The sequence below is a fragment of the Bubalus bubalis genome, chromosome 1, assembly GCF_019923935.1.
Source record: "Bubalus bubalis isolate 160015118507 breed Murrah chromosome 1, NDDB_SH_1, whole genome shotgun sequence".
In the NCBI taxonomy this organism is placed as follows: Eukaryota; Metazoa; Chordata; class Mammalia; order Artiodactyla; family Bovidae; genus Bubalus; species Bubalus bubalis.
In genome coordinates, this window is record NC_059157.1 from 127,137,546 (window position 1) to 127,160,588 (window position 23,043).

The following is a 23,043-nucleotide window of genomic DNA, read 5'->3' on the forward strand; positions in this document are numbered from 1 at the left end:
CACAGCTAGAAAAGGGCAGAACTAGTGAATCCAAAGTTCTCAAATTCCAAGGCTCCTAGACTTTACACAAAGTAAGGTTATTCATTCCAAATACACGTTAGAGACATCCCTGCTGTTTTAAATATGGTTTAGAGAAGTTTTAAATATGGTTTTGAGGAAGAAGGTAGAAGAGAATATTGGGAGAAACATATTTCTTACCATGTCTGCTTCATAAGGATTTTGAATCCATCAGGGCAAGTGGAAGGAACTGGAAGGTGTAGGCTATTGCTTCCAACCCCCCAAATAATGGCTGAAGAGTCTACATCTTTGTACGGAATCTCCCCTGTGAGCAGCTCCCAAAGCACCACTCCAAAAGACCTATAGTAGCCCCGGGAACAAGCACAGACGATATTTCAGAATGACTGATTTGTATTTTAGTCATTTAGTAATTTTCAATCAAACACATAAAACTCTAATATTTCTATAGAAAAAATAGAAACAGCCAGGAAAACTCTGAAGAAGAAAATTAATGAAGGGTAACAAATATTATCAGATATTAAAATATACTACAAAGCTTCAGAAATTAACAGTGGTGATGAATAATCAGCTAGGCTAATGGAAAGGAACAGAAATCTAGAAATAGACCAAATACATATAGGAATTGAATATATGATGGAAGTTACATCTTTAAACCAGTATGGAAAAATTGGTTATTCAATAAATACTGTTGGGACAACTGGGGAAAAAATTAAATCTATACTTTATCTTACACTAAGATAAATTCCAAATGCATCAAAGATTTAAATGTGAGAAATGAAATCCTAAAGATTCTCAAAGAACATATGGAAAAAAAAAATCTTATTAAGAGTAGTGAAAGCTTTTCTAATTAAGAAATCCAGAAGTCATAACAGGAGAGACTGACCAACTGCTTAAAAGAAAATCTTGACATGGAAAAACCCTCTAACATAAGCAAAACAACAAAAGTGAAAAGTATCTGTAATTCATATACACAGAAGGATAATTTCCTTAATATATAAAATATTCTTATAAGTTGATAAGAATAAAATATCAGAAAACTTAGTAAAGGATTAGTGTGTAAATAAGAAATTACAAATGGGTGTGTAAATATATGAAAAAAGTACAACCTTATTTATAAGAAGAGATATGCAAATTAAAACTGCACCTAAGACACCATTTTTTTTAACCTATATGGTTGGCAGAAGATCCCAAAGTGGAACACATTTTGTTGGTGAGCCTGAAAAAACTATTATACATTTCTGTTGGGAACATAAATTGATGTGATCCCTAATAAAGACACTTTGGTAATAATTACCCAAATTACAAATGAACTCACATTTCTACTTTATCTTATTTACTTAAAAATTATAGCCAGTTTTAATATAGGCTATTATTTTGGTTTAAATCTAAAAGTTACTAGTTGCCAATTTTAAGAATGGAAGAAAAGCAATTACAGGAAAATATACTGTTAATAGCAGAGATTTGGAACCTCAGAAGAAAAGAAAATAAAGATGAACACCTCTCCCTGCTCCCCCCAAAAAGCATAGTCTATCAGGACTGTTTAATAAAAGGGCAAATAGCCCTGTATACCTCAAAGCATATAACTGTATCACAGCAAAGTACATCACTAATACACCTGATGATGGTCTGAGAATAAGTAAACTTCGTTTACCATGTTTTATTCAAGAAGGAAAGAATTATGTAATATATTCCAGAAAGACTCTTATACTAAATGGCTATTTGAAGTAAACTTTTAGTTTTCCAGAAAGTTCAGCATATTCTCTTGATAGACCCCCAAAACTGATGATTTACTGAGTGGATACTCACCCCAGTTCCTCCTCTCCCAATCCTTCTTACCAAGTGTCATCACACTGGGTAGTACCTCGGGTTACATGAGACTGAAATCAACTAGAACTGAGTAATACTAAAGAGTATTTTGGGTGAGTAGAAGTGTTGAAATAGGAAGCACTAATAGGGTGAAAGTGGGATCAGGCTTTTTGGTTGGGACAGATGGCACCACTCACCATATATCGACTTTTTCAGAGACAGGTTCATTCCGTATCACTTCTGGTGCCATCCAGGCAACAGTGCCAGCGAAAGACATCTTGGTACTCTTATCACTGAGTTCCTTAGATGTACCAAAATCTGAAATTTTTACTGCATCTGTGTGAGTCACTAAAACACTTTAAAAGAAATAAAGAAAGCATTCAGATCATTAGTACTAATGAAAATCATGACTAACTGGCAACTGAAGATTTTGTTTGCTGACTCCTACGTTGCAGAACTCAGCTCTCTAGTTCCAGTACTACTGGGGCCTTAGGTACCCACCAGGAGCAGCATTATTTATACTTGTGAGCAGCACAGCATACTGGGCTTGCTACACCTGGTTTTATCCTGCCTCCACCACTTGCTAACTGTGTGACCTTTACCAATTACTTAATTCTTCTAAGCCAGTTTTCTCATCTGTAAGATGGAGACAATTCAGGTCACAGTATGTTATTCACAATTCAAACATCTCTGAAAATGGTTTATAAATATTTTCTCATCTGTATAAAACAAACTCAATTTACTTATCCCACTTTGTGCGACTATCAAAGGCTTTGCCATGGATTTATGAATGTGTATGATTATAGGGTGTTGCCCTAGACTTTGCTGGGGGTGTAATGTAATGCCCTATGCTACCTTCTGAAATCATCTGACTTCAGGAGTTTTGGATAAGGCATTATGAGTCTGTAATTAATGGTCTCATAAAATTTTCATTTGAATTAAATGAGAGAAGCTATGTAAAGCACCCATCTCAATAAACATTGATTCTCATCCTTGCCAGTCTCAGACAATCCAATGGGAAAATCACTTCTTTTAAAGCACTGTTTAATGGCCAATTAAAATCATGCATGGAACCATGACACACAGGATTCATTAATATAAAAGGCAAGTAAGTATGCTGGGACTCTGTTAATGTTGCTAAGGAAAAGCAGGAATAAATTTAAGCTCAGATTCTACATAAGTCATGTGTAGAATATTTTACTTGCTATAATTTGTTATTTATATAATTTGTTACATATTTTACTTGTTACAATAGTGATCTGGGATGTGACCTGGGGCAAGCTGCTTTTGCTAGCCTCAGAGTATAACCTAGTACCAGGCAAATCCAGAGTCCTAGCACCCTCACACACTGCCTGAATTCACTTGAAATAACCTGTTTAGAACATTAGAATGTTAAGGAGTTAGGGGTTCAGAGGCTTAATGATATAGAGAAATAATTTGAACAGTAAGTCTTTTTTTTGGGGGTGGGCAGCAATCCACACAGCTTGAACCTGGGCCACAGCAGTGAAAGTGCAGAGTCCTAACCACTGAAGAGCCAGAGAATTCCCTAAAATAATTCTTAAGGAGAACAAGCTGATTAAGAAAGAGGCCATTCAAAGAGGTCTTCGGCAAGGTATCTTGTGTGCTTTATATGTATGCAGTGGATGACAGAAACAGCAGATTGTGTTAAAAATGTGAACAGAAGGAATGAACACTATAATAAAATTTTTGTGTAAGGAAAGCAAAGATAAGGTTTTTAGTGAGCTAAGGACTGTAACAAACATTGTTGAGAATAACAGTGATAAATTAGAGCTGCTTTGCAGTTGATAATCAAGGACAGATTTGTATCTCCCATGGAAGAGGGGCAGGACTCACTGTGGATCCCTCATCTTATCAGGACGAGGAAGGATCTCAGTTCTGGGTTCAAGCACTACCTCCATGACTTTGGGCTCTGAGCTCTAGATTATCTTACATAAAATAAGAATAATGATACTTATTACATCTCTTCCACACATTTTTTTTTGCCAAAATTAAAGCAGATATGATTAAGTATTTTTAAATGTTGTAAATCATGAAAGCACTATGCAAAAATGTTTGGGGAAAAGATTCTTTTCTGCTTATCTAAACAAAAATGTGATGGAAAATAATGAAAATAATGTATAAAAATAGGAGCCACATTGAAATGTACTTAATTTCTTTCCTTTCTTCATGCACTTTGGGAAACTTGAATAAGCATTCCTCTTAAAGTGGGTTATTGGGAACCAAAGAATCATTCTGAAAACAAAGATTACTAGAAACAGCTCTGCTTCTCTTAAATAACAAATTTATGTTGTTTAATGGACACTGTGGAACTTTACTTGTTTATTTCTTTGCTTAGATTCTAGGAAGCTCAAAGCCAGATTCGTAGTCCACTTGTAGTGACTATACAGAAACTTATGGCATACATTTTGTGGACAAGCTTTAGTTAATGTTTTCACTTTCTCTTTGCCTCTGGTTTATTTTTTAATCCATTTTTATTCTGTTGTATATATTTCTGAAACTCAGTTTTGGAAAATTGGTTTTCTAGGGGAAGCACACTAGGAAAACAAGTCTTCCAGTGGGAAAGTCTGGCATTCATTATCTGACATGATGGAAAATGAATTCTTTGGTTAATAATGTATTTTGTTTCATAGTTGTACAATTACAAAGCAACAAATAGGGAAAACCACGCAGGTGCCTGGACATATCCGTCATATAGGTAAGTAAGGAGGCTAATAACAATCTCCAAAATATGTAAATAGAGATATCCATTCTGCTTATTTAAACTGAACTGCAAATAGTCTAAAAGCTTCATTATGATTGATAAAATTCCATATTTCAAAACAATAAAATAAAATGACTGAAAAGTTAGCTCCAGAACTCACTTAGGTGATTTGAGATCACGATGAATAATTTTATGAAGGTGCAAATAATTCATTCCACTTGCAATTCCCGTGGACCAGTCTACTAACAATCGAGGTGTGATTTTCCTGCCAGCTCGCAAAACCTCATAGAGTTGTCCATGGGCACAGTATTCCATGATGATACAGTAACATGGGGCCTGAGTACAAACACCCCTTTCAAGAAAACACAGACATATACATGAACACACAGATCACATAAACGTACATGTATACATATTTATAACTTTAAAAATATTTAATAAATTTAATAAGACAGGTTTTCTATCCAAATTATTTATAAAATGCATATATATCCCGATTCTTAAATTACCATTTAAATCCCTGTAGTCTACATGTTTCTTTGTTAGCACATAGACAATTTTAGTTTGTTTTGTTCACTTCAGATATCTATTGTTGTTTAGTCGCTAAGTTGTGTCCAACTCTTTTGCAACCCCTTGGGCTGAAGCCTTCCAGGCTCCTCTGTCCATGGGATTTCCCAGGCAAGGACACTGGAGTGGGTTGCCATTTGCTTCTCCAAGGGATATTCCTGATTCAGGGACTGAACCTGTGTCTCCTGCATTGCAGGTGGATTCTTTACTGCTGTGCCACCTGGGAAGCCCTCAGGTATCTATATACTATGCTGTATCGGTGCTTTTTCTGTGGGACCTTGTCATTCTAAAACAAAGAGCATCTTTCTCTGAGACTTGTGTAGGCTGGACACTGTTCTTTTAGATTAAGAATAATTTAAGTATCTTCCCTTAAAAATTAAATGGAAGTTTTATATATAATGTACAGAGAGAATTCAAGTAAAATATTTCTATTTTTACCATTAAATTTGTTGAATTTTAAATTACTCAAATTTAAGATAATTAGACTGAATACCAAAAGAATCAATTTTCTGTATTATAAATATCTGAAAAACATTTGTTTAGAATAAAAATAATGTCACACATTCTATTATACACCTATGCAGCCTCTATTTTCATTAATTCCTACATCTTCTATGAAGATTTCCCTGATTATTCCAGTCTAAAAAAATCTTTCTCTTCTCTAATTTCCTATGCTGCAATTATTTTTTTATATACTATTTTTCTCTCCCTCTACAGATTATCAGCTCCTTGAAGGAAAAGGTCTTCAAGTTCTTTTCTTCCAATCGCATGGCTTAGAAGTTCACAGCAAGTTCTTGACAAAAATTTCTTAACTTCACCTGAACGTTCTTTGCTGATAAAGCCTTTGCACAAACAGAGGCAGAAGCAAGGGGTAGGAGGAGGCATAACAACACAAAAGAACACCTTCTATGAGTCAGGTATGCCTACGTGTTAGTTAACTGCCTTATTTAATCTGCCCCAAATCACTGTATGATAGATACTATCTTTTCCACTTCTACAGGCTAAGGCTTAGAGAGGAAAACCGACTAGATCATACAGCTAAACACGACAGAGCTCGGGTTTGAATCCAGGCTGTCTAACTTCAAAGGCCATGTGCTTTCCACTCACTACACTACACAGCCTCCTTTCTTAAAGTTTGTTAAAGTCTGTATAGACAAGCATACTGGGGATTCTTGTATTAATACTGTTATCTTATAAAAGTGGGAAAATCATATTAACTTTACTTCACAGTTCTGCTCTGAAAATAAGAAAAGATAAAAAATTACCATGAGCAATTCTCTGTTGTCTTATCTCTTAATGATACGTATGCCCTCCTCCAAAAGAATATCATTATTCTACCTACAAGACTCCCAGCTAAAGTCCTCAACCAGCTACCAATTCATGTCCTATCTCTTAGGCTGCCATAAGTGGTAAAAGGATTTAGAAGCAGTGGCTTGTGAAAGTCTTAAAACAATGGCAGGTTATGAAGAAGTATAATTAGTTTTCATTTTCCCTGCCTTGATGTGCCTGTCAAATGCCACCAAGCTATTTCTATTACTTTCCTATCATTTTCTAAGCCCCCCCCAGAATTCTTATCTTGATTAAAAAAATTATTATTTTTGGCTGCACTGGATCTTCGTTGCCGCATTTGGGCTTTCTCTAGCTGCTGTGAGCGGGCGCGTCCTTGCAGGGCGGCTTCTCATTGCAGAGAGCGCAGGCACAGTAGTTGGGGTGCACAGGCTTAGCTGCCCCATGACATGTGGATCTCCCCTGACCAGAGATTGACCGTGTTCCCTGCATTGGCAGTCGGATTCTTAACCACTGGCCCACCAAAGAAGACACTCATCTTGATTTTTGAAGAAAAATTTTTTTTCAAGTTTCTGTTACTTGACTTTCAGGAAACCTCAGTGGAGCACAGGTATAAAGCAACTACAAATAGACAATTGAGTTTTTACTACAGAGAAATGATGAGTAAGGGCAGACATAATGTAATGCACTTAAGAACAACAAAGCAAATATTTGTTTGAAACTACTCAGCATCCTATTCAACTATGTTTAGCTTGTCAGACAAACATCGTCTAACAGGGGTATTCTATATACTTTTCATCTTTCTTGACTGACAAATGAGAAGTAATCATTCCATCAGCCCTGTACTATGACAAGGCTTCTTAGTAGCTATAAATAACAGCTTTATAATCACTTCTAATTGCTACCTTTTCTTCCCTTTGGCACCCAATTCCATTAGGAACAGGCAGGTTGGGTTTTCTTAAAAGATTCCTTAAAAAATTAGAAGAAAAAGAGAATATCGTATTCTTTTCTTGCACTTCCCTTCTGTGCATGGTTTCTACTAACTTCAAAAGAAGCTGAAAGTACAGAAATCAGTATCCAGAGAGACGTACTAACATCTAATCATGCTTTAATATCTTCCAGACGCTCCTGAGTGATTCACTGGCCAGGCAACACAATGGCACAGATGGCTGCAAACACAACATTGCACCATGCCTCAAGAGCCTGGTGTAATGGGCCAGGGACACAGTCTCACTATTGTTTCCCATGTAGAGGTAAAGACCTTTCAAGCATCTTCAGCCTAAAGAGTTGGACACCAATAAAGCAATCCTTATCCACAATGCTGAAAACTGTACAGGTAGGAGGGTCAGAGGGTAAGGTGGGGAAAAGACTCTGAGTAAAAAGGAAGAAACAAAAGAAAAGAGGAAAAAATCCAGCTTCTCACACTCGCCTTCTGAGGACACATTTCTACCTTCAGTTATCCACAACATCTTGCTAGAAAGCCCTCAGGCCTGAGACTCACAGCCTAGTTTACTTCAGGAGGCCAAAAAGCCATGCTCATCCATAGAATAGTCTATGTCTCAAACCCAGTGATTTAAGCTTAAAATTTAGTTAAGTAAAAGGCTCTTCTTTCCACTTATGAGGGTATACCATGCTATAATGACGATCCTCTCAGTGAAGTAAAATGAAGGAAAGGAGGGAGTTTCTCCACCCATTGTCTTGTCAAACTTATCATCTCGGGAAGGATTATGATTGGTCTCTATAGTATTTTGTTTTAGTCTCACATCCTCCTGGCCCTCTTAGGGCAACCAATAATAGAATCACTACAGCAACTGAAGTCTCTCCATGTCCTCTGCAGGGATGTTCCTTCTACAAGGAAGTGAATCCAAAGACTCCATTTAGTATCCCAGTATATAAAGTTTCTTTTCTTTTCATACTTCTTTCCCTTTCCATAAAGGGTGTTGTTTGGGAATCAAAATTCAACCTTCAGTTCAGTTCAGTTCAGTTGTGTCCGACTCCTTGCGACCCCATGAATCGCAGCACGCCAGGCCTCCCTGTCCATCACCAACTCCCGGAGTTCACCCAGACTCACGTCCATTGAATCAGTGATGCCATCCAGCCATTTCATCCTCTGTCGTCCCCTTCTCCTCCTGCCCCCAGTCCCTCCCAGCATCAGAGTCTTTTCCAATGAGTCAACTCTTCGCATGAGGTGGCCAAAGTACTGGAGTTTCAGCTTTAGCATCATTCCTTCCAAAGAAATCCCAGGGCTGATCTCTTTCAGAATGGACTGATTGGATCTCCTTGCAGTCCAAGGGACTCTCAAAAGTCTTCTCCAACACCACAGTTCAAAAGCATCAATTCTTCGGTGCTCAGCTTTCTTCACAGTCCAACTCTCACATCCATACATGACCACAGGAAAAACCATAGCCTTGACTAGACGAACCTTTGTTGGCAAAGTAATATCTCTACTTTTGAATATGCTATCTAGGTTGGTCATAACAACCTGTACCCAAGATTTTTATTCCTTGCTTTGGGGATACGATTCCAATTAGAAATTGTTGCATGACATGTTTAACTTTATAAGGAGAGTTTTCTTAAGGAAAGGATCCCTCTAGGGGGCTGGAAGAAGTCCCTCCTAGGTTAGGGAAGGGGGATTTGTAAGTTAGTCCACTTTTTAGCTATAGCCTCATTGGTCATATTATTTTCCTATATATGAACTCAATATATATTATATAAAAATATACCAAGAGGCTCCAATTTCTAATCTTTCATCCTTCCTAAAGGTTTTCTTTCCCATTCTTCACCTTTCTTCCTCTTAAGCTGCACATCATTCATTTGTTCAAGCCTAGGACAAAATTTTCAACGCTGGTAAGAGAAGGAGCTCAAGGGAAAGGTACAGGCAGAAGAGAGTACACATATCCTCTTGAAAGGGAAGGGAAGTGAAGTGAAAGTCGCTCAGGCGTGTCCGACTCTTTGCGACCCCATGGATTATACAGTCCATGTAATTCTTCAGGCCAGAATATGGAGTGGGTAGCCTTTCCCTTCTCCGGGGGATCTTTCCAACCCAGGGATTGAACCCAGGTCTCCTGCATTGCAGGCGAATTCTTTACCAGCTGAGCCACAGGGGAAGCCCATAAAGCACATATTCTCTTGGCACTACCAAATCTGGTGCCTTCCACAAATTTACCTCTGAGGATCCCTGTCAACATTACGAAAATGAGGGTCTAAACTAGAAAGATATGTTCACACTCTCTTTGAAAACAACCACTTTGTGAAATAAATGTATCATTTGACTTACTATAATCACAAATTCTATTATTAGATTTAGAAAGCCAGTTTTGGCCTTCCTTGAAAAGGAATCTGGCAAAACCTGAGGCAGGGAGAAATATTCTGAAGGTGCCTGTTACTACAAGCTAATATTTCAGAAGAGACACTTATAGAAACTAATAAGAAAATACACCTCTATTTACAAGGAACTAATTGTTCTCGGATCACTTCAGATGCTAGCTTTGTTTTCTTAATTGAACTTGAAGGTGTTCAGGTTATCTTGAAGAGGCCTCTGTTATGCTATTGATAAATTACATTGATTCAGCAGATCTGACTGCATGGCAGGAGTTCACCTTCTCCCTCTCTGTCCCATGTATCTCCCTCCCTTCCAAGCACTGTGTGCTCTGGCAAAAAGAGCTATTAGACTATCAAATTCTCAAAAACATGATTCTAATATAATAGTTCCTTGGTATCCTCCCAAAGCACCTAGAACATTGCTAAATCTGTAGAGTATTCTTAACATGTCTTTTAAGTCAGGAACTTACATATATGTACTGAGGGAAAGAAAATCTATTTCTTTAAAAAAAAAAAAAAAGCCTTGACCTACTTGAAAGCGATGATGTTAGGGTGCTTCAACTTCCTCAAATGCTTGATATCCGTCTCATTCTGTTCTCTCACTTTCTTGATGGCCACCTCCTCCGCTCGGAACTTGCCCAAGAAGACAGCTCCCTGGGCTCCACTACCCAGCCACTGCAGCTCTGAGATCTCCTCAAATGGCACTTCCCAAGTATCTAGGCACACAAGTGAGAAACAAGCATAAAGAGAGCCTGGAATCTGCTCAGGGGCCATTCTACAAGGCCACTCTGCAGGGACCAATTTCACCATCACCCAGAATGACCTCAACTTTTGTCTCTCACCTGGTAACTTGCTAAAAGATGGAACTTTTCTATGGGTCTTGATATCATAGAGATATTCACATGTATTAGTTTGTATAGATTTTAACCAGTGAAATCCTGCAGATGGGAAATCTCCAATATAATCGCCTCCAAACAAAACATATCCTGACACTCCCACAGCCCCACCTCCTCACTTGAAGCTTGCATGTTCAGTCAGTTCACCTATCTGTCTCTACGTCATTATCCCTACCTTATTACCCATTACAAGTGTTGCTTTATTCCTCTCTGAATTTCTAGTGCAGGTGCTCAATTAATCCTTGTTGAATGCATTTTCAGTGATACTCTCCTGAGGACCTAATGATGTATAACAATTAAATTAGTATTTACCTTTTATTTAGTACTTACTATATGCCAGACACTAGCAGAGTGCTTTAGGTCTGTCGTATGTTTAATTCTTACAACAATCGTACAAGTCTGGCCATGTTATGGTTACTTAAATATGAGAAAACTAAGGCAAAGGGTAACCAGGCCTTAAACAACTGAAAGTCAAAATTGTTAAGTGGCAGAACAGGGCCAAGGGCCTTGGAACTGGCTTGAGTCCAGGGACAGTGTTTTTTCTGCTATACCACGTTCCTTCCCATGAAGTAATTGAAAGAGAGGGTCATTTATTAGTCTTGATAAATTTACGCATATAGATGCACTATTTGCCAGTTTCTCTTAAAGTTTAATTTCTGTTTGCACCAAAAATGTAACAGGGGTCATTTCTAAGTGGTGGCACTATTGATGATTCATGTTATGTCATTTATCCTTTTCTGTATTAAAAAATTTAAGCTATAAGCCTATATTACTTTTATTTTATTGAAGTATAGTCGATTTACAATACTGTAACTTTCAGCATATATTACTTTTATAGTGAATAAAATACTATTTAAAATGGATCAAAAATTCAATCAATATGTGTTTTAATTTCATGAAACTTGAAAAGAAGACTATAATCCATTGATTATCCGTTCTGCCAGTGCATTATCGCTGCACTGGACAGAAATGAACATCAAAGAGCTAGGAGCCCCGTGGGGTGAGGAGAAGATGACAATGCTGAAGGTTGTGAGAGATTCTTGTCAGATCACCAGTCACTTCAAGGCTACAGTTTGCAGAGCACTGAATTAAGTAGTGTTGAATCAGCTTTGAAGATATTCTGGTCTTGAAAGCAAATCAACTCACTACCTATGTTGATGAAGCAAAAGCAGAAAGAGTGGAAGGGAACTACATTTCTCTCTTTTCTAGTTTTCTCTACTTCGAGAGAAAAGAAATTCCATAGATTCTTAATAAAATGTGTTTTCTTGTTAATGGTTAAAACATGACCTTCCAAATATAATAATACATAGTACAGAAAAAACTACAGTGAGGGAGATTAATAGCATGGGCATTTGTCCCATTCTTCTGGTATGACCAGCATTAAAGGTTTCTGCTCTACTGAAACTGAATAGATGCTCTACAAAAACAAACCTCTCTAAAACACAAATAGCTCACAAATATGAAATCACCAAAGGAACAAACAATACCAAGTAAAATTTGGGTGGAAACAGTAAATTACAGTCTTGACTGCTTTGAGTTACCTTTATGGCATCTAAGAGTTTTCATCCTCATAGGCTTACTTGTGTGGCACACATGGGACCCAGGTATACTGAAAAGAGTTACTCATTAGTGGTCCAGCAAAGAACTGAACACAGAGCCATTTTGACCATCCTGGGGGCTCAGTACTAGCAATGGATTTTGAGCAAGAGCATAACTGGGCAATATTTTTCCAAATAACTCCATACAAACTCAGGTTACTCTAATTTTTAATACATAATTACTAAAATTAGACAAACTTTAGCTGTTTTTCTCTATTTACTCAATCTTTATTTACTCTTGAGTACTAGAAAACATTAGAAAATTCTAGAAAGAAACAGAAAAGCATATATTTTATCTGAAATTCCAACCCATATTCTGTTTTCATCTTATTTTAGTCTTTGTTTATATGCATATTAGAGAAGGAAATGGCAACCCACTCCAGTGTTCTTTCCTGGAAAATCCAATTGACAGAGGAGCCTTGTAGGCTACAGTCCATGGGGTCGCAGAGAGTCAGACACGTCTGAGTGACTTCCATTCCGTTCCGTATATGCATATAGCTATGAAAGAGTGTATGTGATGTACAGTTTTTTCTATTTTTTCATGTATTATGTATTCCCCATATATTTATAGTTTTTATTTATAAGATTAACAGCTCTTTACTGTATCCTCTTACCTTTGATAGTACTTAAGTATCTCTATTTTTTTTATTTGCTAATTTAAATTTGATACTTCTCTTTCTTTATTATTATTCCTCAAATTCAATCCTTAAAGAGTATAATTTCCTGGTTCTTGGTATACATTCCAAATTGCTATCCAAAAGAATTTTGCTAGTTTTTGCTGACATTAGTAAAGCATGAGTCTCTTTTACTACAACTTTGCCAGCAATGACTATTGCCAATTATTTTTTGGTGCTAATTTAATTAGGTATAAAATAGTGTTTTATAAGTGTGCATTATTTTAATTGCCAGTGATGTAGAATGTTTTTTCCACATTTGTTTAATACATCTTCTTTGTATGAATTATCAAATTTACCCCTTGCCCATTTATTTACTTGGGTTTGCAGTTCTCATAAACTTGAAGGAGCTTTCTATTTGATACATATGAAGAGACTTCTTACAAAAGCATTTTTCTTTTAATTTTATGTTTTAAACAAAATACTTTTATAGTTGCCTGTAATTTGCTTTGTGATTTCTTCCACTGTCTAATCTATCTTCTAAGAGTGATCTATAGTTGATTTTTTAAGCTTAACCTTTGCATCTGAAGCTTAATTTGTTGCAGGATGTGAGAACTAATGCAAACTAATTTTTTAATATTGTTATTTAGTGATTTAAAAAATTTGTTAAATAATCCTTTCTTTTCACATCATTTTATAATGTTTATATTGTAACTTACTATATATTTTTATAAATAATTCCTATTATTTGATATTTTTATAAAATAAGAAATAAATGAATTATTAAAATACAAATGATAGGAGGGAGGAGCAGGATATGGGTAGGGGATTAAGTGGCACAAACTATTATGTATAAAGTAAATAAGCTACAAGGATATATTGTACAGCACAAGGAATATAGCCAATATTTTATAACAACTTTAAATAGAATAAATATATAAAAATATTGAATCACTATGTTGTACACCTGAAACTAATATAATATTGTAAATTAATTATACTTCAATTATAAAATAAAAGAAATATAAATGATAAAAATATCTGGCACTCAAATATCAAAGATTGAATTTATAAAAAATACTAAAAATTTTCTTGACCAACAGTAGCTCATACCTATGTTAATTCATCTATGCTCAACCAAATCTAAATTATCCATGGAAAAATAAAGGGGACAGCACTGGTAATTCAGGAACACAGATGTAAAGTAATACTTTAACCACCTTTCTGTCAATTGTTTCTACTAGAGCTGATTCCCAGAAGGAAAACTGATTCATGGCATTTTGTTCTCTCTGTCCAATTCCAATGTCCTGATCAATACCTAGTAGGGAGCCAAGGAACAGGAAAATGGCAGCAAAAAGAATGTCAGCAACAAGATTGTACAAACTGGGGGTCTGCATCACCGAGAAGCAAGATAGCTAACCTCATTATGCTGGACACTGGCTGGGCTCCCTCCAGGGCCAGTCCCAGACTTTCCACTGCTTTTATATCTGTCCCATTGGTACTTTTCCCCAGCTTTTATCTTCTCTCTGATTCATCACTATGACTACAATCTTAATTCCCATACCCATCATGATGCCTAGGGCTGAGAAAAAGCCACAAGCCCACTCACTTTAACATGTAAGTTCTCCTTTGTTTATCTAGACAAGTCTATAACAATACTTGTTCTGAGACTGGGAACTATTTGGCATTAAAAGATTTCAATTCTACATACTACCCTACTTGCACTTAACCACCAATATACTAAATGGGAGACAAAGATATCATTAAAACTTTTTTAATTGAGTGAAATTTCCTCATAATACCAAATGCAGGGACACATCTGTTATATGTACTACTAGCCTTTGGTTGACTGTAATCCAGGATTAAAGATTAGCTCCCTGATCCTGGAGCTGATAAGAAAAAAAATACACTTAGGCTGGTGAATCTGTTGTACAACCCACAGCAACACCCGCTCACAGTAGGATATCCTGTCATCTGCTGAAGATCTGGGCAGCTGCTGCAACCTTATAAGTTTAAACTGACCAAGCATGTATCTTATTTGTTCCTGAAATAAGCCTTTCTGAAGGTCACACAATCAATTAGAAGAAAAATTAAATACAAGGTTATATGCTGCTGCTGCTGCTAAGTCACTTCAGTCATGTCCGAGTCTGTGCAACCCCATAGACGGCAGCCGATCAGGCTCCTCCGTCCGTGGGATTCTCCAGGCAAGAACACTGGAGGGGGCTGCCATTTCCTTCTCCAATGTATGACGTGTTGGAACTCTTTGTGACCCCATGGACTGTAGCCTACCAGGCTCCTCCATCTATGGGATTTTCCAGGAAAGAACACTGGAGTGGGTTGCCATTTCCTTCTCCCTACAAGGTTATATAACAATAAAAAAATTTTAAAGGCTTCTTTAACAGACATAGGATGTGTCTGTTAGCCTTCTTTATAAGTCTGAACCTCAATGTTGTGTTTGGATCCTGAGATCTCCACATTTCCACCAAAATAATTATTAGACTGGACAAATTATGACCCTAAAAACCAAATGAGTTTATCATATAAGCAGATATTAGTAGGTTTTGTGTCTAAGCAGAGAAGAAGGAACTTCTGAAAAATAATAAATTAAGGGTGGTTATCTCTGGGCTGTGGGATGATAAGTGACTTTTATTTTCCTCTTTGGGTTTGTCTTTATTCCCAATTTTGGCAACACACTCCAGTATTCTTGCCTGGAGAATTCCATGGATAGAGGAGCCTGGTGGGCTACTGTCTATAGGGTCACAGAGAGTTGGGTACGACTGAGCAACTAATACTTGTATGTATTTGTATTATTCCCAATTTTTAAAACAATAATACTGTTTTACATAGGAATCCCCACTCTCCATGTGACAAGGAATAGCTTTTTAATTTCCTTGAAACCTTAAGATAATAGAGGTAACAAAAGGGTAGAATGCGCAAGGCAAGGAGCATGTATGAAAGACAGAAAGACAGACACCATCTATGGACTGAGAAAGAATGCTATGGTTGACAAATCCTGGAATGCATATCAGGAATTGACAGATTTACAGGTAAATCCCAATATACCTATGGAGAAGGGGTATAGATGAGGAGGCTGGTATCAGTTTAAGAGAAAGCATTTCAGAGTCAATTTTTTTAAAATGTAGAGTTGATTTATAATGTTAATTCCTGCTGTATAGCAAAATGATTCAGTTTTATATGTGTGTGTGTATATATATATATGGAATTATATATATATGGAATTATATATATATATATATATATAACCCTAAGCCTATACATATATATACACAATCTTTTTCATATTCTTTCCCATTATAGTTTATCCCAGGAAATTGAATACAGTTCCCTGTGCTATACAGTGGAACCTTGTTGCTATCCATTCTATTGATATATGTCATAGTTTACATCTACTAACCCCACATTTCCAGTTCACCCCTCCCTACAACCCCCTCCTTGGCAACCACAGTCTGTTCTCTGTGTCTGTGAGTCTGTTTCTGTTTTGCAGATAGGGTCATTTATGCCATATTTTAGATTCCACATAAAGGTGATATCGTATGGTATTTGTCTTTCGCTTTCCGACTTCACTTAGCATAATAATCTCTACTTGCATCCATGCTGCTGCACATGGTGTTTTGTTCTTTTTTATGACTGAGGAATACTGCATTGGCATTATTTCATTTTTTTAATGACTGAGTAGTATTCCACGGTATATATGTGCCACATCTTTACCCATTATTCTGTTGATGGACACTTAGGTTGTTACCGTGTCTTGGCTATTGTGAATAGTGCTGCTATGAACACAGGGGTGCATGTATGTTTTCAAATTATAGTTTTGCCCAGGAGTAGAACTGCTGGGTTATACGGTAATTCTATTTTTAGTTTCTTGAGGACCCTCCATACTGCTTTCCACAGTGGCTGTACCAATTTATATTCCCACCAACTGTGTAGGAGAGTTCCCTTTCTCCACACCCTCTTAGCATTTGTTATTTGTAGACTTAATTTTTTTTTCATTTTTAATTGGAGGATAATTGCTTTACAATACTGTGTTGGTTTCTGCCATATATCAGCATGAATCAGCCACAAGTATACATATGTCCCTCCCTCTTGGATCTCCCTCCCATCTCCCACCTCATCTCACGCATTTATGTTGTCACAGAGCACCAGATTTGAACTCCCTGCATCATACAGTAAATTTCAACTGGCTATCTAATTTTACATATGGTGATGTATATGTTTCAATGCTATATTCATTGCAGCCTGGCTTATAACCACTGAAAATAGTAAACAAACTGTCAAATGAGAAGATTGCAGTGGAATTTACCAATGAATTTGGAAAAGTTTCAGGATACAAAATTAATATACTGAAATATGTTACATTTCTATACACTAAAAATCAACAATCAGAGAAGGAAATAAAGAAAACAGTTTGATGCAATTACAACTGCATCAAAACAAATAAAACATTAGGAATACATCTGAGGAGGTAAAAGACATGTACTCTGAAAACAGTAAGACATTGATGAAAGAAATCGAAGACAACACACACAGAGGGAAAGATATACCATGCTCACGAACTGGAAGAATTAATAATGTTAAAATGACCATACTACCCAAGGAAGTCTAGAGATTCAGTGCAAGTCCTGTCAAAATATCCATGGATTCTTCATAGCACTAGAACAAATAATCCTAAAATTTGTAAGGAAACACAAAATATACCCAATATCCAAAATTATCTTGAGAAAGAAGAACAAAGCTGGAGGTATCATGCTCCCTGATTTCTAACTGTCAGACAAAGCTATAGTAATCAAAGCAGTATAGTACTGGCACAGATATCAATGGGACAGCACAGAGAGCCCAGAAATGAAACCAGACTTGTATGGGCAATTAGTCTACAAGAACGGAGGCAAGAATATACAATGGAGGAAGAGACAGCCTCTTCAATAAATGGTGTTGGGAAAATTGGACAGCTACACGGATGAAAGACCTAAATGTAAGATCTATGAAACCATAAAAGTTCTGGAAGAAAACACTGGCAGTACATTCTTTCACATCAATCTTAGCAATATTTTTTTGAATCTGTCTTCTCAGGCAAGAGCAACAAAAGCAAAAATAAGCAAATGGGACTGTATCAGACTAAAAAGCTTTTACACAGTGAAGGAAACAATAAAATGAAATGGCAGCCTGCTGAATGGAAGATCATATTTGTAAACACTATTCTGATAAGGGGTTAATATCCAAAATGTACAAAGAACTCAAAACAACATAAAAAAGAAAACCTGATTAAAAAATGGGCAGAGGATAAATAGATAGCTGAATAGATATTTATCCAAAGAAGACATATAAATGGCCAACAGGCACATGAAAAGATGCTCAACATCACTAATCATCAAGGGTTGGCCAGAAGTAGAGAAAAGGGAGCCTTTGTGTACTGTCGATGGGAATGCAAATTGGTGCAGCCATTATGGAAAACAGTATGGAGATACCTCAAAATACTAAAAATAGAACTATATATAGAATTACCATATGACCCAACAACTCCACTCCTGGATATTTATCTAAAGAAAACAAAAACACTCTTTAGAGACCTAAATGTAAGACCAGAGACTATAAAATTCCTAGAGGAATGCAATCCCATGCAGAACACTCTTTGGCATAAACTGCAGCAATATTTTTTTTTTGGACCCTAAAGTAAAGGAAATAAAAGCAAAAATAAACAAGTGGGACCTAATTAAACCTAAAAGCTTTCACAGAGCAAAGCCAAACCATTGACAAAACAAAAAGACAACCTACTGAATGGGAGAAAATATTTGCAAATATGCCTGTTAAAGGATTAACATCCATTATATACAAATAGTCCATACAACTTGACATATATATACATACACACACACATACATATACGACACAATGGAATACTACTCAGCCATAAAAAGAACAAAATTATGCCATATGCAGCAACATGGATGGACATGGAGGATGTTATGCTAAAGTGAAATATGTCAGATAGGGTAAGACAAATACTATATGATATCACATATATTTTGGACTTTAAAAAATACAAAAAACAAATGAATATAACTAAAAAGAAGCAGACTCACAGATATAGTGAACAAACCAGGGCCTACCAGTGGAGAGAGAAGGAGGGGCACTATAGGGGTGCAAGAATAGGAGGTACAAACTTCTGGGTATAAGATAGGCTCAAGGATGTAATGTACAATATGGTGAATATGATCAATATTCTGTAATAACTGTAAATGGAAAGCATCCTTTAAAAATTGTATTAAAAATTAAAAAACAAACCCCTCAAATACCCCACTCTTTAGAAAAGATACATGCACCCTTACATTAATTGCAACATTATTTACAATATCCAAGATTTGGAAGCAATCAAAGTGTCCATGAGTAGATGAACAGATAAAAAAAGATGTGGTGTATATATATAAACACACACACACACAACAGAATATTACTCAGCCATAAAAAAGAATGAAATCTTGCCATCTGTGACAACATGGATAGACCTAGAGGGCCCCATGCCAAGTGAAATAAGTCAGATGGAGAAAGACAAATACTATATGATTTCACTTAAATGCATAATCTAAAAAGCGAAACAAATGAGCAAACAGCAAAATAGAAACAGAGCCATGGATACAGAGAACAAACAGGTGGTTGTCACAGGGAAGGAAGAAGGGGTGAGGGAGTAATAGGTGAGGGAGATTAAGAGGTACAAACTTTTAGGGCAAAATAAATGAGTCATAGGCGTGAAATGTACAGTGTGGGGAATACAGTCAACAATTATGCAATCTCTCTGTGTGGTGACAGACAGTAGCTAGACCTGCCATGGTGATCATTCTGAAACACACAGTGCATGTGTGCTCAGCTATGTCTGACTCTTCGAGCCCCCATGGACTGTAGCCAGCCAGATGCCTCTGTACATGGAATTTTCCAGGCAAGAACACTGAAGTGGGTTGCCAGGTGTCAAATCACTATGATGTGTAGCAGGAACTAATATAGTGCTGTAGGTCAATTATACTTCAAAAAGAAACAAACTCACAGAAAGAGAGATCAGTATTATGGTTACCAGAGGTGGAGAGTGGGAGAGGGGGAATTGGATGAAGGCAGTCAAAAGGTTCAAACTTCCAGTTATAAGATCAAGGGTATGTAATGTACAATTTGATAAATATAATTAACAAAGCTTATGTTATATTTGAACATTGTTAAAAGAGTAAACCCTGAGTTCTCATCCAAAGGGAAAAACACAGAGGATAACTTAATTACAAGTACTAAATTGTACATGTTCACACAATTTAATATTATGGAGACATTAAAAATGATGCTGAAAAGTATATTTCATGGTATGGGAAGGGTTCACAATATGAAATAAAAAGGAGTTACAGAACAGTATGACTTTTTAAAAGCATACATACACACAGATATATAGGCTAACATAATATATGTGCCAAAACACTTAGATTGGTTATTTTCAGATTGGGGAATCATAGATTATTTTAACTTTTTTGGGCGAACTTACTTGCAGGTTCAAAATTTTATATATATATCTTACTTTTATTCTCAGGAAAAACTGTTTCAAGAATATAAATAAAGTTATAAAGAACACTAGGGCCATGTGTTCTTTTTACTTCAAAAAGAGTAAGGCTAGAATTGGAATATATGAATATACATGTTATACAATGATGGGAGTTAAAATTTTACTTTTTAAAAAGCTGTGGGACCTAGAAATAATAATGTTTCTCAAGAATGGTTAGATATTTTGTTCTTTTCTCAAAATGTGAGTTTTTTGAGCTTGACTATAAAATTTAAAATATTCATTTTCGCTATTAACTAAGATAGTCCTGCAATCTTCGGAGGCAATACCATGCCATTTCTGTCTGGTTTTGAATTAGTCCAGTGACCATCAAACTTTTGACTGTAAAAAACTGTTAATAAAAAATTTGGAATATGTGCCTACTATGTGATTTATTTACAAATTATGTATCTGTACAACTTTATTAAAATACTAAATATACACGTGAAAACATACATGAGAATAGAAATTTAAAATGCTGAGTTAAAAGGAACAGGAGCTCTAACATTTTCTTCCTCACAATGTCATGGATTGTCTTATATATACTCTACTCCAGACATCACTGGATAACCACAAAAGATGGGCTTCAACCAAAAAAGACCAACTGTATGTCACTCTGCTCCATTCAGAAGGTCTACAGGAGACTGACCTAGTGTATTCTTCTGGCTCTAGGTCTTTAGTTTATCAAGGTTTCCCAGTTAATGGTGGTGGGATGTTGACACAGGAAGTATCTTGCTTACCTTGCTGCTGCAATTTGTAATCAGTGGAATATGCCTTCCCAATGATATTCCATACAGGCCTTAAGCATCCAAATAGTCCTTCAAGAAACCCACCACTGCCGCTGCCCGACCTGCTGAACTGAATCTTGATGTCTTCAGTTCCACTTGTGCCCTCTCCATCCACAGTGTTGCTGTTCCCATGAGACATGGCCATCTCCGATTCATCTTGTTCCCTTAGCTGAAGAACGCTGTTCTCAAACTGGTCCCTGGAATCCTCACTTATGCTTGTCAACACTGTTGTGGTGATGGGGCTGTTCGTGCCCTCAGCTAGCTCAGTTTGCACCATGCCCTTTTCCTGCTGGTCCTTAAGAAGCTTGGGGGAAGCGTGGCTCCCCATAGGTGCGAGGTCATCTTGTAGTCCATTGAAAGTTTTGTTTTCACTCAAAGGCAAACGTGGAGAAGAGGAGCAGCTCAGGTGCTCCTGAGGGTTGGCCATCGTGCCATGAGTGTGCCCGAGGTCCTGAGATGACACTCAGAGGATCATTACAGTAGAGTTCCGATGTAAGAGGGGGCGTCAGAACCTGGGGAGAACAGGAGGAGGACGTGAGATCACCCTGTCTTTAGTCAGTCACACTACTACACTTCTGATTATAACAGTAAAAACGCTGAAGCAAAGGGGATTGGTTAAACAGTGGTGTTGATCCATGTAATGGAATACTGTGCAGCAGTTAAAAATCATGTTGTAGAAGAGTACTTACTAACATGAGAAAATGTTCATGACATATTAATATAAAAAATAGGTTAGAACAATATATACAACATATGCCATTTAAAATTTTTATTATTTAAAAAGATACACAAACACATGTATAAGAAAAAAAGACTGGAAGGATATATGCAAAGAATTAATAGCTGTTAATTCTAGGTGGTTAGATTTGGGAGGGATTTATGTTGTGTTTTTCAAGATATTCTAAGCATTCTGTATCAATACACTTCTATAGGGTGAATGTCTTCCCCTCACTCCACTTACACGGTGAAACTCATCTGTGATGCTGTTTGGCGGGGGGCCTTTGGGAGGTGATTAGGTCCTGACAGTGGAGCCTTCGTGAATGGGGTTACTGCCTTGTGAAAAAGACCCTAGAGAACTCCCTTGCTTCCGCTGCCACGTGAGAACATAGTGAGAAGGCGGCTGTTTATGAAGCAGGAAGCGGGCCCTCACCAGACTACGGAACGTGCAAGTGCCTCAGTCTTGGTTGTCTCAGCTCCCAAAACTGTCAGAAGTAAATGTCTGTTGTCTGAGCCATGTACTCTCTAGGATAAAACCCCAATAATCTGATAAGCAGTATTTGCTAATTTCCCTGGTATAAATACTCCCACCAAGTCAGGTTTCAGGCTCGTAACAATAGCTTAACAACCTGCCTGCAGTTACTAAATATTTGACAACTGGCTCTTACAAACTGGTATACAAGCCAGCACCAGCAACATTATCTTTGTGATGGTGTCATTTTCATTTTAGAGAAGTAAGAAACTTCTAAGGCTACATACTGAGTAAGTGGTAGAGCAAGAATTACAATCTAAGAATTCAGATTCTCAGATTTCCTTGAATTCTTTATAACAAGGCACCTGTTATGATAACCCTTCATTCTGTTAGAGTACTTTACAGGTTAAAAAATGCTATTTCCTGTGACCTTGACCTAAACACTTGATTGCCTGTGTAAGGAAGCCAGAGCATGGAATCGTTATTCCTGTCTTTTCCAGAAGAACACTAAGGCCTAGAGAGAGGTATATACTAAAGGTCACAGAGCCAGGACCTAATCCCAAACTCTCTACTGTACCATGTGGTCTCTGTAAGACATAATTTCTTTCTTTCATAGTTTACTTTCTTTCAAAAGTTCAAAGTGTTATTCGCT

General features: G+C 36.8%; 1 protein-coding gene across 5 annotated transcripts in view; it reads right to left on the minus strand.

Annotated features, from left to right (window-relative positions):
* Positions 1-23,043, minus strand: part of MAP3K13 (mitogen-activated protein kinase kinase kinase 13) — a 159,133-nt gene that overhangs the window by 25,900 nt on the left and 110,190 nt on the right. For all 5 annotated transcript variants that reach the window (XM_006071075.4, XM_044943949.2, XM_025287153.3 and 2 more), the window contains 5 exons: positions 21,155-21,714; positions 10,254-10,437; positions 4,707-4,898; positions 2,022-2,180; positions 199-357 (listed from right to left, as the gene is read on the minus strand). In XM_006071075.4, coding sequence (XP_006071137.1) covers positions 199-357; positions 2,022-2,180; positions 4,707-4,898; positions 10,254-10,437; positions 21,155-21,629 — 1,169 coding nt within the window. In that variant the 5' untranslated portion in view covers positions 21,630-21,714. The remainder of the gene's footprint in view (positions 1-198; positions 358-2,021; positions 2,181-4,706; positions 4,899-10,253; positions 10,438-21,154; positions 21,715-23,043) is intronic.